This window comes from Leopardus geoffroyi, chromosome C2, assembly GCF_018350155.1.
Source record: "Leopardus geoffroyi isolate Oge1 chromosome C2, O.geoffroyi_Oge1_pat1.0, whole genome shotgun sequence".
Lineage (NCBI taxonomy): Eukaryota > Metazoa > Chordata > Mammalia > Carnivora > Felidae > Leopardus > Leopardus geoffroyi.
In genome coordinates this window covers 42,756,113-42,773,513 of record NC_059333.1, presented here as the reverse complement: position 1 = coordinate 42,773,513, position 17,401 = coordinate 42,756,113, and the positions used below count along the sequence as shown (strand labels likewise).

General features: G+C 37.1%; 1 protein-coding gene across 3 annotated transcripts in view; it reads right to left on the bottom strand.

Moving 5' to 3' along the window:
* Positions 1-228: 228 nt before the first annotated feature.
* The window catches only part of NSUN3 (NOP2/Sun RNA methyltransferase 3), a 60,234-nt gene continuing 43,061 nt past the window's right edge, over positions 229-17,401 (bottom strand). For all 3 annotated transcript variants that reach the window (XM_045501712.1, XM_045501711.1, XM_045501710.1), the window contains one exon: positions 229-2,092. In XM_045501712.1, coding sequence (XP_045357668.1) covers positions 1,822-2,092 — 271 coding nt within the window. In that variant the 3' untranslated portion in view covers positions 229-1,821. The remainder of the gene's footprint in view (positions 2,093-17,401) is intronic.

Sequence of the window (17,401 nt, the reverse complement as noted above, 5' to 3'; positions counted from 1 at the left end):
AACTTAATAATATTTGATGCTCCACAAACGCCAGCTGCTTCATTATAATTAATGTTAATAATAACATAAGTTATACACACACACACACACACACACACACACACACACACACACCTACCTCTATTTGCATTTTTCAGTAATCACAGGAAGGTCAAATCCAATGGCACACTGAGTATTCAGATTAGGCTTCATGGCAGCATAATGGAAAAATAATGACATTCAACAAAGTGCACTATGAAAATTTACTTAGTGATTAACCTACACAGAATAAATGCACTTTTAAATCTATAATAACTGAAGACAGGGTTTCAAACTGAAAAAAAAAAAACAAAACAAGCACAAACTTAAATAAATAAATAAGTTTTCCATTATCATTAATTTTCTGTATTAATCCAGTATATTTCATTGAGTCCAAGAGATCTGGTTTTTCATTCCCAGCTATAGGAAACTCGTTATATATGCTTGCAAATTAAAAAAAAACAAAAACAAAAACAAAAACAAAGAAACATACCAAAAAAAAACAGTTAATGAGCAGTCTGTAGTTTAAATGCATAGAATATAGTAAACAAATTCAAAAAGATTCAGCTTCAGCAGAATTTTCTATTTCTATAGTTAGTTTATTTTTTTAAGTTAATTTCCAAATAGATATTCTCTTTTGAAGTATGCTGCAGAATTTTTCTTAATAGTTGGAAAAGTACATTTGGACTCTAAGTGAAGTAATTTCTAGAGAAAACACATGATCCAAACCTGAAGCTAAAACCCTAAGTTCATATACAGAAATGTATACAAGATTCCCAGATATATGTAAACAGAAAGAGTCACTCAGTAAATGGTATTGGGCTCTGGTAATAGTATAATCCACTCTCATTAGGCATCTCCGTCTTGTGCATTAATATGTGACATCATATTCTCATATAACATTTCATAGCAGAGTGAAATAAAAAGCCCCTCCAGATTGCAACGGTAAGATAATCAGATTCTGTAGTGCTCATTATGACTGCAATTATGTAACAAAACTCTCCAAATATAGTTCAGTTATTGTAGTTATTAATCATTCTGGTTTTGTTTCAAGTACTTGCTTTATAGCCTGCTGGATAGACTCCATTATTCTACAACCTGAATGTCGAAAGTCAAACTTGCGCATGTGAATCTGCTGTTCTAACAGCCTTTCAACATAATTTACCCTTTCAATTTGTATTTGTGAATACAAAAAAAAGTGGAGAAATAAAGCTGGTGTCAATAGAGTCACTGACCTTTGCAGTAAACAGAAGACAGTCCTTAGCAGAAAACAACGTGGCAAATAAGAAACCTATTTTCTAGAACTAGAAATAGTGCTGCTTAAGAAGTTAGTCTCGGAATTCTAATCAGTTCTTACAGAAAAAGGATAGGGGGTGGGACTTCTAAAGAATCTGTATATTTGATAAGGAGAAAAATTATGAAAGGGCCAGGAAATGTGCATTTTTAAAGGTTCAAAGCACCAACATCATGGATAGAATGTATTGCTAAACACATTATGCATAAAACCATGTATTCTGACTAATTTAACTACAAAATGCCAACTAAAAGACAGGAGATGTATTATACAGAACAAACACCATCTGCAACACCTTAAACCAGTGCTATAGATGTATTTTCAGGAAAAAAATACACCTGGAAAATTCTCAAGCCTAAATTCTGAGATGCCAAGTATTAACTAAATAGGATTCCAAACAGACCCAGGGAAAATGACTCCATAATTATTTAAATGTTAAAACAGAAAGAGCTCAGGAAAACAAATAAAATAACACATTGACATGGTTTACAAAATGCAAGTCACCAATTTCACGTAGTCCATGATTTTTTCAATTTGGCCACATACATTGGGCCCCAGGCTTTGCCCTTATCTGGTATCACCAAGAGTCCACATTCCTGGCCAGTGGGAGCAAATGTGAAGTCTTGGGAGCAAGTCCTTGCCATTTCCTTAATGTCCACGGGCATGATGTTACTGTAGGAGTTTAAAATTTCACTGATGACATCTTGATTTTCTGCCTTGGAAAGTGTGCATGTAGAGTACACAAGTAACCCTCCAGGGCGTAAGGCCTTAATTGCAGACCTGTGTGTCATCAGGAAAATGGAGAAGTTTGGTTAGATTCATTAAAAGAAACAGATGAAGTCACAGGTCAAGGAAGCTTATATACTTGAAACTACCCTTACTCTGATTCAGGCTGCAAGAACTTTGGATATTTTCTAGCCTTACAACTATTTCTTTCTAATGTATCCCTGGATGACTTGAGAAAAATGATAATCAGGTTAATCAACATGGGAAAAACAGGAGGTGTGTTTGACAGGTTCCTTGCTTTGTTTTTTCTTCTTCTTTTTTTTTTTAAGAATAGGAAGATGGGTGGGGCACCTGGGTGGCTCAGTGGGTTAAGCATCTGACTTCAGCTCAGGTCATGATCTCATGGTTTGTAAGTTTGAACCCCACATCGGGCTCTGTGAAGACAGCTCAGAGCTGTTAATGTAATGGGTTTGTCTTTGAATATACTGAGTGGTACTAATAGGTAGGTGGGAAGAAAACATCTGAACTTCAGGAAAGGAGTTAAGGTTCAGTGATAGCTGAAGTCATAGTAGTAAATAGGATTTCCCAGGAAAAGAGAAGAAAATAAGTGGCCTGGGGTGCCTAAGTAGCTCAGTTAAGCATCTGACTCTTGATTTTGGCTCAGGCCATGATCTCACGGTTCAGGAGTTCGAGCCCCATATCAGGCTCTACACTAATGATGTGGAGCCTGCTTGGGATTCTCTCTCTCTCCCTATCTGCCCCTCCCTGGCTTGCTCGCTCGCTCTCTCTCTCTCTCTCTCTCTCTCAAAATAAACAGACTTAAAAAAAAAAGAAAGAAAATAAGTAAACTAAAGACAGACACTAAGAGAATACCTACATTTAAAGAGAGGCAAAACTTAGAAAGGAAATAAAGGCAGCTTCACCAGATGAATGTGTAGCTTTGAGAAAAGATGGAAAGGAAGGTGGTTTTTGTTTGTTTGTTTTTTATTTTTTTTTAGGGGAAGACTTAAACATAATTGTAAATGCAGATCCAGGAGAACAGTCCCAGGACTTCACACTGCAAATGAAAAAGTTATTAGCTTCAGAAAAGAGGGGTTACAGCTCTTCATCTGAAACAATGTGGGAGCATGAACAGGGAACTAGGATGTTGGAAGGTAAACAAAAGTTCATGACACAAAGCCTTGATAATAAGAGGGGAGTGGGAGGTAAGGTAATCTCCTGAGAGAAAACTAGAAAGTCTTAGTTCTGCTGCTGGGGTGATAACCTCTGAGCAATTACTACTCAAGAATTTTTTTTTTTTTTTTTAAGAAATCCATGTTGTAGAATCTGTACCAGATTTAAGTCTACAGACAGCCCCATGTCTCACATCTGTATTTAAAAAACTAGAGCACAGGCCAATAAATGAGGTTACCCACATGATCAAAACTAGTTCAAATTCTATTCCCTATTTTCAATTATTAAAGGATTGAAGAATTCTAATTCAAAACAAAGAAACTGATGACAAGGTTTTCTTACCTCAAACCTCCTAGACACACTTAAACAGTAAGGTAAAAAATACATACATATGTGTATGTATATATATATATATATATTTTTTTTTTTTTTTTTTTAACGTTTATTTATTTTTGAGACAGAGAGAGACAGAGCATGAATGGGGGAGGGTCAGAGAGAGGGAGACACAGAATCCTAAACAGGCTCCAGGCTCTGAGCTGTCAGCACAGAGCCCGACGCGGGGCTCGAACTCACGGACCGCGAGATCGTGACCTGAGCTGAAGTCGGCCGCCCAACCGACTGAGCCACCCAGGCGCCCTTATGTATATTTTTAAGTACAGACTCAAAACAATAAAATAATAGGACAGAATTACTAACAAAAGATTTCAACACATTTCTGAAAGATGATATGCAGACAGGGGAGTGGCAGCAGTTCACCAGAGTGTAGAGAGCCTCTCATGGTGAGGACAGCAGCCACAGAGGGCATAATTTGACCTGTTGAACTACAGAAGAGTTTGGGACCAGGAAATACCAGAGGTAATGTGATGGGAGTAAAAAGTGAAAACAAAGATACTGATTCAAAGCATATGTAAGAAACCATGGAGGGGCACGTGGGTGGCTCAGTTGGTTAAGCATCTGACACTTGATCTTTGCTCGGGTCATGATTCTCTCTCTCTGTCTCTGCTCCTCGCCAGCGCACGTGCGCTCTCTCTCCCTCTCTCTCAAAATGAATAAGTAAACTTAAAAAATTACATCAGCATTAAAAAAAGAAAAAAAGAGAAAGAAACCATACTCCAATACTTAGCAAGTCAGGAAGCCAAGAAAAAGTTGCAAAGTTTTTGCCTAAGGAAGTTGAATAAATTGTTTCGGGAGACCTAAGACAGTCACTGTGTGTGTTTGTCCCCAAAACCAAAGACCTCTACATTCTACCTTGAGGAGAACCTCCAGGGTAACTGCCAGCTTCTCATAAAGTGACATCACGAGGCAAAAAATTCCACCCCTATAATAAACTTCCTAGTACTTTATTGTCCCATTAAATAAAAAAGTACAACCTGCCAGATAATTTCAGTTGAAAAATGCTTAAGCAATGTGTAAGAGCAAGAACAAAATAAACAAACGAACAACAACAACAAAATGGCCTAGGAAAAAACAGAAAATTCAGAAAACGAGACATAATAAGACCTAATAAATGCAGAAAGATCAGTAAAGATACAGCACCCACAGAACAGTAACACAATGCCATGGAACAGGACCAAGGAAAAGGCTCATAGGTATTAAATATATGTTCATCATGATAAAGAATATTTTGTAGAAGTGTTTGGAAGTTAAGGTTGAAGAAATCTTCTAAAAAAGTAGAACAGATTGACTGAAAATGAGACAAGTAAGGTCAAGCAGATCCAAATTTCAATTAACAGGAATACCAGAAAGGTAATACAGAGAACTGGTAGTGAGGGACATTAAATCAATGAAATAATAAGAGTAATTTCCAGAGATAAAAGGAGTGTTCATCAGTAGGCTAGAAAGAACTCATCAGTAGGCTAGAATTATTATTTATTGAGCATCTATTATGTTGTGCTTTGTTCTAGAAGTTAGGTATATATTAAAATAGAATAACAACAACTGCAACAACAATACCCTTTGCTTTCATGAAGCTAACATTCTAGCTGGGGGAGATAGAATATTAAAAAAATAATATCAATAGTAAGTCTGTCATGAGCTAAACTGTGTCCCCCCACCAAAATTCATTTGAACTCCTAACCCCCAGTACCTCAGAATCTTACTGTATTTGGAGATTGGGTCTTTGAAGAGGTAATTAATTTAAAATGAGATCTTTAGGGTGGGCCCTACTCCAATGTAACTGGTGTCCTTATAAGAAGAGGAAATTTGGACACAGAGTTACAGAGAGAAGACCATGTGAAGACGCAAGGAAAAGACAGATAATCTACGAGCCAACCAGAAAGGATTCAGAAGAAACCAACCCTGGGGACCCTGATCTCAGACTTCTATCCTCCAGAACCATGAGAAAATAAACTTCTGTTGTTTAAGCCACACAGTCTATGGTACTTTATAGTAGTCCTAGAAAACTAATACAAAGTATATACTCACCAAAAAACAACTTGTGAGTGTGTGTGTAAACAAATACATATATACACACACACATACATATAAACCATAAACCTAAACCATATATATGTATGTATATGTGTATATGTATATATATACACACACACACATTTTCTCTCTATATATATGTGTATGTACATATATATGTATATATTTATATACACACACAACATATACAGTAAAACCTTGATTGCAAGTAACTTGTTCTGCGAGTTTTCCATGAGACAAGCAAACATTTCTAATAAATTTTAACTTGATAAATGAGCAATGTTTTGCAATACAAGTAGTACAGGATGCTGAATGTCACATGATCACAACTGAGCCAACGGTTCTCGAAATTCGCTTTGACATACAAGTGTTTTGGATTATAAGCATGTTTCAAGAAAGAATTATGCCTATAAACCAAGGTTTTACTGTATATGGGTGTATGTGTGTTTGTGAATTTTTTCCTCACCAGACAATCCTCCAAGTCTCTCAAAACAGTGACTGCATGTCTAACAACTTAACTCAGTTCTGACACTATTCACCTGGAGTTAAGCATCAGATCCCACAGGTTAAGGGCTAAGCCCTACAAGGGTGCCCTTCAGATGACAACCGGAAATCCAGGCCACTTCTGACTAACCTGCCATATGTTAAACGTTCCCACAACCCCTGTCCAACAATTTGGTGGAATGGCTCACAGAACTCAGGGAAGGAGTTTACTTACTAGATTACTGTTTTATTATAAAAAGATACAATTCAGGAACAGCCAGATGGTAGAGTTGCAGAGATGGAAGAGTATGAGTTTTAAAAGGGGTGCAGATTTACTGTGGGCTTTCCAGGCATGCCACCCTCCCGGCACCTCTTCCTCACCAACCTGGAAGCCCTCCAAATCCCTTCAGTGTTTTTTACAGAGACTTCATTAAGAGGATGTAATTGATTGAAACATTAGCCACTGGTGATTTTACCTAATCTCTCTAGCAGGGGAGGCAGATGGGAGGGAAGCTGAAAGTTCCAACCCTCTTAACACACGGTTGGTTCCCAGAAAGTCCTTAGAAACTTTCCAAAAGCCACCTCATTAACATAAACCAAGGTGTGGTTGAGAAAAGTTTATCAATAACAAAAGTTCCTTTCATCTTTACAAAATGCAAACATTATAACAATAGATGTTCCTATCCCTCTTACCATTGAGGAAATTTCAAAAGTTTTAGGAGCCTCTGGCCAGGATCCAGGAACAAAGACCAAATATATTTTCACAATATCACAGTTTGCCTATTTTTTTTTTTAACGTTTATTTTTGAAGGGGAGAGAGACAGAGCATGAGTGGGGGAGGGGCAGAGAGAGAGGGAGACACAGAATCCGAAGCGGGTTCCAGGCTCCAGGCTGTCAGCACAGAGTCTGATGCGGGGCTCAAACTCACCAACTGTGAGATCATGACCTGAACCGAAGTCGGACACTCAACCGACTGAGCCACCCAGGAGCCCCTATTTTTTTTTTTTTTTTTTTTTTTTAATCTAGCAATAGGTTCTATGTAGAAAATTCAAACAGGATAAGAGGGTTAAAAGAGCTTGGATGGAGGAGACGATTGCAATTTTAAATGGGGTAGTTGGAACAGGATGACATTCAGGAAGTGACATTTGAACAAAGATCTGAGGAGGTAAGGAAGTGGCCATGCAAATATCTGAGGGAAGAGCATTCCACACAAAAGGAAAAGCCAGTGCAAAGACCCTATAGCATACTTGAGAAAAGAGGAAAGAGGAGCTAGAGTGGCTAAAGCAAGGTGGGCAAGGGGGTGGCAGGACGAGATGAGATCAGAAAGCCAAGAGGGGAGGGGTGCAGAAGGTCTTATATTCCCATAAAAGTTTCAGTCTTATAATGAACAAAAAAAAATCCATACTTAGATGCATTAATGTTAAACTTTAGAATTTCAAGAACAAAAGATGCTAAATGCCTCCAGAAAGAAAAATGGGTCACCAATAAGGGTTCATGAAACTGACTGGCATCAATGGTGTCGCTCACCCCAAACCCTGGAAAAAAAGCAATTTAAAGTGGATGCTACTTACTGCCAAATTGTCAAATAAATATAGAGGAGAAATACAGAAACTTTTCAGATATCTGATGACTCAAAAATTTTACCTCTAGCAAAATGAGGAGCTCAATCAAGAAAGGGGAGAAATGGGCGCACCTGGGTGGCTCAGTCGGTTAAGCGTCCGACTTCGGCTCAGGTCATGATCTCACGGTTCGTGAGTTCGAGCCCCGTGTCAGGCTCTGTGCTGACAGCCTGGAGCCTGGAGCCCACTTCATATACTGTGTCTCCCTCTCTCTCTGTCCCTCTCCTACTCTCACTCTGTCTCTCTCTCAAAAATAAACAAACATTAAAAAAAATATTTTTTAAAAAAGGGGGAGAAATGTACTGAAAATAGTAAATGTAACACAGAAAAGCAGTGAGGGGAGTGAAGCCCAGAATGATGACTACTCAGGAGCCCTAGAGGTAACTACTCCAGGCTAGAATGACAGGGAGATCATTAGAGGGAAGTGAGAAGGGATGAAGAGATGAAATGACTGAAAACTAAGAAAACCTTGAAGATCTGGTATATGCAACTAGACTGGGGCTGGGGGGAGGGAGGAAAAGAAGAGAGAGAGAGATTTTCCCATCAAACTGGACTGTAGGAAAATTTTCCTTTCAGTGGCACTTGATCATTACACTGAAGCAATAGAAAAGAAAATTTAATTCCAAAGTATCTGTCCATTCTGCAATGAACAATATTTACAGAATTAACATACACTGATTATGGGTCTTCAATGTTCAGAATCATTGCATAGACTGATCTTAGTAATGCTTCAGAACAGATTTTTATGTCCCTGAAAGAATACTGTCCAACCCAAACATAAAGCTACAGACATTGGGAAGAAGGGAGGGAGAAATGGAAGGCAGAATGGGAGTACAAATATTCTTGTAGCACAAAGAGAGAAACCAGGAGATAGTGGCCTGATTATTGCAAAAAAGAATAAAGCTTGAAGTATGCCAGAGACACATTCCAATACTAACAGAACAAGAAGCATAAGTATAAGCATGCAGTGTACTACGTTTCTGGGCTGAACGAAGAAGAAATGAGAACAGGGTAAGAACTCAGGGTGTAGAGTGTGGTGTGAAGAGGTAAGGGTGGCGTAAGTGAGACAAACCTGAGCAAGAAGTCAGTAGTCAACATCCAAGGCTGTTAGGTTAAGAAATGACAGCTAAACGTACTAGTCAGAGGTTTGGGAGTTATGTACAGAATAAGTAAAGAACAGAAATAATTAGAAGTGTTGCCTATGAGGAATAAGACTAGGGAAAGAGGGAGGAGGGGTAGGAGTAAATTTCCTTTAAGTAAAAGCTCATTTTTATTTTCAATTTTTACCCATATGTGTATTTCTATGATAATACAAATTAAAGGAGCTATGACAGTAGGATAAATGTCAAAAATGTTCCTACAGATGTCAGTTATTTTTTTTCTTTTTTTACTCTTAAGGAATTAACTCTCTAGAAAACTTATTCCCTGAGGTTCCAGATAACTAAAATTTTATGGTATTCAGAATTTCTAGGCTCTTCATGTATTCGTTTACTGATTAAAAAATATTTCGGGAATTTCTTACCACTGAAAGCCTATTTAACCTTCAGTGTTTGTTGGCAGTGTCTAAAAAATTTCTTATATTTACCTTTTAACTGTTCACTGTGCCCTAAATATACCGCCCCCCCCGCCCACCACACACACAAAAGGCTCCTATCTAGACACCAGACATGTGAACCATTAATGTGTTCACATTTGTGTAGAGCCTGTAGTAGGAAGAATAATGGCCACATGGCAAAGTTGTCCATATCCTAATCCTCAGAACCTTTAAACATCTCACGTTAAGTGGCAAAAGGGTATTTGCGGATGTGATTAAATGAAGGAACTAGAGATGGGAAGATTATTTTGGATTATCGGAGTATGCCCAATGTAATCCCCCAAATCCTTAGAAATCAAAAAGAAGGCAGGAGAGTCAGAGGAAGAGTTGATAACCATAGCTAAGGCAGGAGTGACAGGATTGCTGGCCAAAGACCATAAACCAAGGAATGTGAGCTGCTTCTGGAAACTGTAAAGGTAAGGAAGCAATCCTCCATCTTAGTCTGTTTAGGCTACTGTAACAAAAATAACAGACTGGGTGGCTTAAACAGTAAACATTTATTCCTCACAGTTCTGACGGTAGGAAGCCCAAGATCAAGGTACCAGCAGGTTCGGTGTCTGGTGAGGACCTGCTTTCTGGTTCACTGATGGCCCTTGTGTCCTCACATGGCAGAAGGGCTGAGGGAACTCTCTGGGGTCTCTTTTATAAGGACACAAAACCCATTCCTGAGGGCTCCACCCTTATAACCTAATCACCTCCCAAAGCCCCACCACCTAAAACCATCACCTTTAGGATTAGGATTTTAACATCAATTTTGGGAGGACACAAATGTTCAGTCTATAGCACTCACCTAGAGCACCCAGAAGGAATTGCAGCTTTGCCAGCACCTTCATTGTGAACTTAGAACCCTCAGAAGTGTAAGATAATAAACTTGTGTTACTTTAAGCCACTAACTTTGTTGTAATTTGTTATAGCAATAAAAAATTAATACACACCTAGTGACAGGTTTTTTTTTTTTTTTTTTAATTTTTCTTTTACAGTAACCTACTAAGGTATTAGCAGACTTTTCTAAAACTGCATAAATTACAACTACACTCATTTTGGATCATTTTCTGATTATAGCAATGGGTATAAGATTTTCTTTAAAAAACTCAGATTACTGTGTAAGGGATATATACACAGTTTGAATGGAGATCTTTTAAACCCCCACTAAAAGGACTTTGTTCCTAGTTCCACAATTAGCAAAGCCAATGCCTAATCAAGTAAGTATGATTCTTTCTTATTACAATTATACAAAAGTACACAGAAGCCTCATCATCTACAAACAATATGTTCCTGGCCTAATGGAAATTTAATTAATTTCTACAATGTTGGCAATGCTGGCTAATTCTTCTTTTTTTTTTTTTTCCAACATTCATAACTTATGTTTCTAAAATTAGGTTGGTATAAGTTAACTGGTCACATTAATTTCTACAGAAGGAAATTGTATGTGGCAACACAAAAGCCTTTTTACAAATTGGGTTAATCTCAACACCATAGGGCAAACTGTTAGGGATTTCTGTAAAATGGTTGTTACTATTTTGCTGCTGCTGATGGTTGTTTGTATACCATTTTTGTCCTTTTGCTTGTAGTAGTTATAGATTTCAAGAATAACATGATTTTGTATTAAAAGATCAAAAAGGGGTGCCTGAGTGGCTCAATTGGTTAATCATCTGACTTTGGCTCAGGTCACGATCTCATGACTGGTGAGTTCACACCCCGTGCTGGTCTCTGTGCTGACAGCTCAGAGCCTGGAGCCTGCTTCGGATTCTGTGTCTCCTTCTCTCTCTGACCCTCCCTTGCTCATGCTCTGTCTCTCTCTCTTTCAAAAATAAATAAACATTAAAAAAAAAAATCAAGGAAAATAGATAATGTGAAAAAACTCACTCCCAAGGTTCAGACAGCTGGGAATTATTGTAAAGTATAAAGATATCTTTATAATGAGCATTTATCAAAACATATAATAGTTTCTTCAGTTTGACACATAAATGGCAACAGGTACTTAATTTTAGTTAAGGCTACAGTATATAACAACTGCATAATCAGATTAGTCAATGGTTTAAAAACCAATACTTCTGGTATTGGCATTTGATAAATTAATTTAGTATGTGTTTTACAATATACTAAGTGAAAATTAACACACTTCTAAAATATAAGTACTTAAATATGCACTACTTTGCCTACTATAGTTGTGTCTAGGATAAATCATCTGCTTCTATAATAATTCACACTTTGAAACAGTCCATAAGAACCAAGTATATGGTTCCCAATCATAAAAAGACTATATATATATTATTTTTTAGACAGTATGGTGGGAGAAGGGTGTGATGCTTCAAGACAGAAATGATTACAATCAGAATGGAAGAAAGATACTGCTTAGTAGATCTTAACAAGCCCAGTAAGAAATTTAAAATTCCAGAGAGAGGGAAAACACATTTAGAAGTCAGAGAGACTTGAATAATACAAGTAAACTGGCAAAGCTGTGGTCATGACCATATAAATACGTAAGTCAGGACTAGAGAAGAAAAATAAGACATGTTGGATCTGGGGTCTGGTAGAAGGCAAAAAGGTTCTCTATGATTGTGTAAATTTCTGTCCATGAAAAGTTCTTTTTCTTTTTTTTTTTGGTTTTTAATAATAGGAAAGAAAACTAAGTTAACTAAGCAACATCCATTTTGGCATAATGGTATCCTCTGCTAACCTTTTCCATATGAGCTGTGGCCCTGTGGTTTCTCAATGACTAAATTTCACAGCTTAACAAGAACCTGAGTAATGGGATATTTTTCATCTATGACAGAACACTAACTCTACTGCATCGAATTACTACAAACCAAGTTGTGTTAAGACTGCCATTATTTACCACTGAATTATAACAGATGCTAGAGAGATGGTCAGCAGAGCTAATAATACTTGCCAGCAGAAGGCAGAAAAAGATGTCATGACTGACTATAACAGATGGAGCAGAAGTATTATTTTGATCAGATTAGGTAGAAGGCTAACCTAATTCCTTAAGGTGAAATAGGAACTAGTAGACGTTATCTTGGGTTAGCTATATTACTGAATACACAATGCCTAACTATAATGCAGAACTGGGGGAAGTACTTCTAAAGGAAGCAGATATGCCACATAATATAATCCCTCTATCATATCCCTGAAACATATATACTGTCTTCAGAAACCTCCAATCTAAGTGGTTATCACGCTTAATCCTACTTGAAATAAGAAATTAAGATTCTACCTCACAACACTGCTGTAGGAAATAAAGCTGGTATTAATACTATAGCACAGAATAAAGTGGGAAATGCTTTTACCTCAAGCACTCCTAATAGAAAAAGAATGATGGCCTTCTTGCCACAGAACCTACGCTAGATAGCCTGTTGCTTTATGGCAGGTATTGGCTATACTACTGTCTCCAAATCTTTGGTTGTCTTTCAGTATATTATGAAATAAGCTGAAAAGCATTTTGTGCTTGAACCACCTAGTTAATGAAGCAACTAAAAACAAAATAAAAAATATTCTTAAAAAAGCCATGAAATTAAGAATAAAATGTTAAACTAAATTCTCCCATTTACAAACAGAAAACCTTAGCTGATTTTTGGCACTTCACAGAGCATACCCGAACGATACTTCAGGTCTACTATCTCTTACATGCCTTTGTGAAATCCAAACGCTCTGCAACCTACAGTTGTTCTAAGTTTGTGGCAGACTCATTTGGCTTCAAAATCTGACCTAAATTGATGTGAGGCTATTTATGGTCAAGACTTAGCCCATGTGATATAACTATTCCTAGGTTTTGTTGAAAACATATTAATGTTTGATGACAGGGTGTGGCCTCAGACCCTACTGGGGGCAGTGGGTGACATACCAAATATCTACTACATTACCTTTTTAAAATCCAAAAAAAAATCAGAATTCTGAAACATATCTGGCCTCAATGATTTTGACTAAGGTTTTAGACTTGTATTTTAGATTCAAATGAGTTACAGTGCAAAGTTACATAAATATCTTCTGTACTATATCTACATGATAAATTAGCCACATCGTTAACTGATGAAAGCTTAATTTAATTACTTTTAAAAGTAAACCATTAAAATCTTAACTTTAAAAAGCATCAGATAAGTACGTCTGCAGTCTATATACAAGAGTCCATCAGTGTTTTCCTATTCCAACATCAAGTAAGAGAAAAAATTGGTTTTGTGTTCTCTCAATACACCAAAGATTCCCCCTTCTCCCCAAAAAAGTGTTTTGATTTGTGCATGTGTATTTTTTATTTTATTTTTTGTATTTCTTTTTGTATTTTTTGTATTTTTAAAGAACACTGTGTACAATCAATAATAAAGCCTTTTTATCAGGAGTTTATTTTGTCATTTTGTTCACTGCTTTTCACTGAATCTCTTTATCCTTGAAAGATCTGCTTAAAGAGAAACAGAGAATTAAGCCCCAAGAGCCATGTAAGGTACTGGCTTAGACATAAGATGAGAATGGGGCACCTAGGTGGCTCAGTCAGTTAAGCATCTGACTTCAGTTCAGGTCATGATCTCACAGTTCATGAGTTCAGGCCCCGTGTCGGGCTGTGCTGACAGCTCAGAGCCTGGATCCTGCTTCAGATTCTGTCTCTCTCTCTCTCTCTCTCTCTCTCTCTCTTTCTCTGCCCCACCCCTGCTTGTGCTCTGTCTCTCAAAAATAAATAAACATTAAAATATTTTTAAATAAAATAACATTAAAAAAAAGAAATAAGATGAGAGGACATTGCATTCCCAGCACAAGAAGGGAGATCACCTTTATATTTACAGACTGGTCCACATAGTCTTCCAGCTACCAAGAAGTAAAGTATGTAATGGCTGAGTGGGGGAAAAAAATCATTACCTGACTGTCATACCTTGAAAATAAAATGTATTATTTCCTTAATCAAAGCATAAGTTCAATGACCTTGAAAAACTAAACGCACACACACACACATACACACACACACACACACACACACACACACACACACACACCCCCCTAACTAACATGTCTTGGAACCCTGGCAGCTATCAAAGTTCCAAACTGAAGGTATTTATTTAACTTAACCAAAATTGAAAACATGATGTAGGGTGTTCTGTTGTTCCTAAGGCAAATCTCTGAATCTCAGAGAATGTTATTTGAATAGCTCCTAAAACAACCTAACACATTTTTAAAATACAAATTCCATTTTTCTGGTCTATTCTTTTGGTCCTTGATTAGAAATCTGGCATTCTGTTGGGAGGGTCAGTGTTAATTAGATCACTAAATTTAACTGTTTTCTGCATTTAAAAAGACTGAACCAAACTGCAGAAGAAAATAATCAGCGCGGCAATAGTGCCATCTTTTGACCAAAGCAGAAAGTGATTCTCTCCCCCTTTCATTAATTCCTCATGATTTACTATCAGGAGATAAACAACATCTTTATATGTCTTCCTTGTAACGTGTGTGAAGTGACAGTCACTGACCCTCTTACAACAATTTCTGGTGTAGAAGTAAAGCAATCATAGATGTCTGTACTTTTGAAAAATTAAGAATACAGCTAAACATTACTGTGATTAATATATTTATTCTTCATCTTTCCTCTCTTCCCTTCTACCAACATTAAAGCATCAAGGCAACAGCTACCATCCGTTCAGATGTAAATACAGGGAAGCAATCAAGTAAAATGGACTTAAAGATTCCTTTATTGCCACAATATTATCAAGCTTATTCCCTTCCTCTTAGAAACTCTAGTATTAAACATTTTTTTTTTTAAACCAGGTAAGACTGTAGTTAATTTTAAAAATTTTAAATGAGCATAGGAGCATCAATCCTGAAATTGGTCCCCTGTAACCATCTAATATTCAATTCATATTTCAGAGATTCTATTTAAGACTACTTTATAAGGTTACTAGCAACTTGTACAGAAAAGAAAAACATTTGTATAATTAATACTGTGAGAAACGTATGAATAATACTGGCAGTCTTTGTATCTTACTACTCAAATGACAAACTAAATCCAAAACTGAAAAGGTTAAATGCTTCCAGAGGACACTGCACACACAGCACATGTTCCTCTGTGAAGAAATTTTTACTTTTTTTTTTTTTTTTTTTTTTTTTTAGAATAAAAGAGAATATTCCTGAATCAATGGGAATATGGATTTGGTCCAGGAATCAAATGAGATGTTGATTCCTATGTTAGCCAAGTGAAGGACAAGTGATCAGTCTAATTAGTAATGTTTCCTTATGTTTATTTGGTACTTAATTTAAAGAGCACCTCACACATGGAGTCTTAATAAAACCTTATGAGATGCACAGGGTAAACAGTCTGGCCCAATTTGTCAAATGGAGGGTCACAAAGACTCAGTGACTTGCTCAAAGTTACACAGTTAATTAATGCAGCACAAAGAATGTTATCCTAATCTAATACCAGGAAAAGGACTGCAAGCCTTACCACTGCTATATACCCTGAAGCAAATGTTACCACTGCTAAAATAAGTATGGAATCTAGGGCAATAAGACAGAGCATGCCACATGCATACATTTTGTCATCTCAACTGTCCCAAATGCTCACCTTCAGTGAGGAATAATCATATACTTCCAAGTACTTCCAGGTACTTTTAACAAAAAGAAACTAAGAATTAATAGGTCTGGCACTATGACCTGCAACTCTTGGCTACCTGTTCCTTTTATAGAATATACAACCTTCACCTATTCAAGTGCTATATAGCACAGAATTTATGATGAGGTAAATGAAAGCAATTACTTCATGTTGACACATAATTTGAACCTGTTCGCCACAGTCTGACATCTAAATCATAGTTGTAAAGAATTTTCACAAACTACACTCAACTGTTAGAACCTCTGAGTTAGTCACTCCATTAAAATTCCAAATAATTTGGAATAATTCGGTAAGTACTCCAAATTCCAAAGAATATGGAAATTAATTTAGCCAAATGTTATTTACACAGCTTTAAATAAAAATATGTTTTCCTGGGGCACCTGGGTGGCTCAGTTGGTTCAGCATTCGACTCTTGATTTCCGCTTAAGTCATGGTCTAGAGGTTTGTGGGTTCAAGCCCCCCATCAAGCTCTGCATTGGTGGCACAGAGCCTGCTTGGAATTATCTCTCTTTCCCCCTCTGCTCCTCCCCGGCTCGCACGCATGCACTTTTGCCCCCTTTCTCTCGCAAAAATAAACATTAAAAAATAATATTTTCTCAGAAGTTTATTGATAAAATGATTACAAAACCAGACTAAAAGGTTCATTTTCAGCTTTGATCTTACCATACTATTTGATTCTGTCATTCATCCTCAACCTTAAGAAACATTCCCCAACTTTGGTTTCCTGGACACTTTGTTCACTCCTCCTTCTACAAAAGTCTGAAGTTCCCTTTCAGCCTCCTTATCCACCCTTTCCTCTGCTTCCTGTCCATTAAATATAAGTCTTCCCTAGAATTTTATCCTTGGTTTATTTTTTTAAATTAAATTAAATTAAATTAAATTTAATTTAATTTAATGTTTATTTATTTATTTAAAGAGAGAGAAAGCAGGGGAGGGGCAGAGAGAGAGGGAAAATGAGAATCCCAAGCAGGCTCCAGGCTGTCAGTGCAGAGCTCGACGACATGGGGCTGGATCCATGTGAAATCATAATCTGAGCTGAAATCAAAAGCTGGATGCTTCACCGACTGAGCCACTCAGGTGTCCCTAAAGATTTTATTTTTAAGTAATCTCTCCACCCAAAATGGAGCTTGAACCTACAATCCTCAGATCAAGAGTTGCATGCTCTACCGACTGGGCCAGCCAGGCTCCCTTCTTCCTAAAGTTGGATGTGTTACATGTTATCTCATTCAATCTTTCAATTAAGTTTTGAGACATGAATTCTTATTCTCACTTTGCAGATGAGAAGACCAAGGCAAGATAGCTAAGCAACTTGTACAAGGCCACTCAGTAAATACACAAACCAAGATTCAAATCCAGGCAATAGAGCTCTACAGTTCATGCTGTTAACCGAAGTGTTACCCTTGACACCTTCTTTTCCTTCCCACTCCAGAGCCAATCAATCACCAAGTTCTACTAATTTTCCATTGAAATTATCTTGC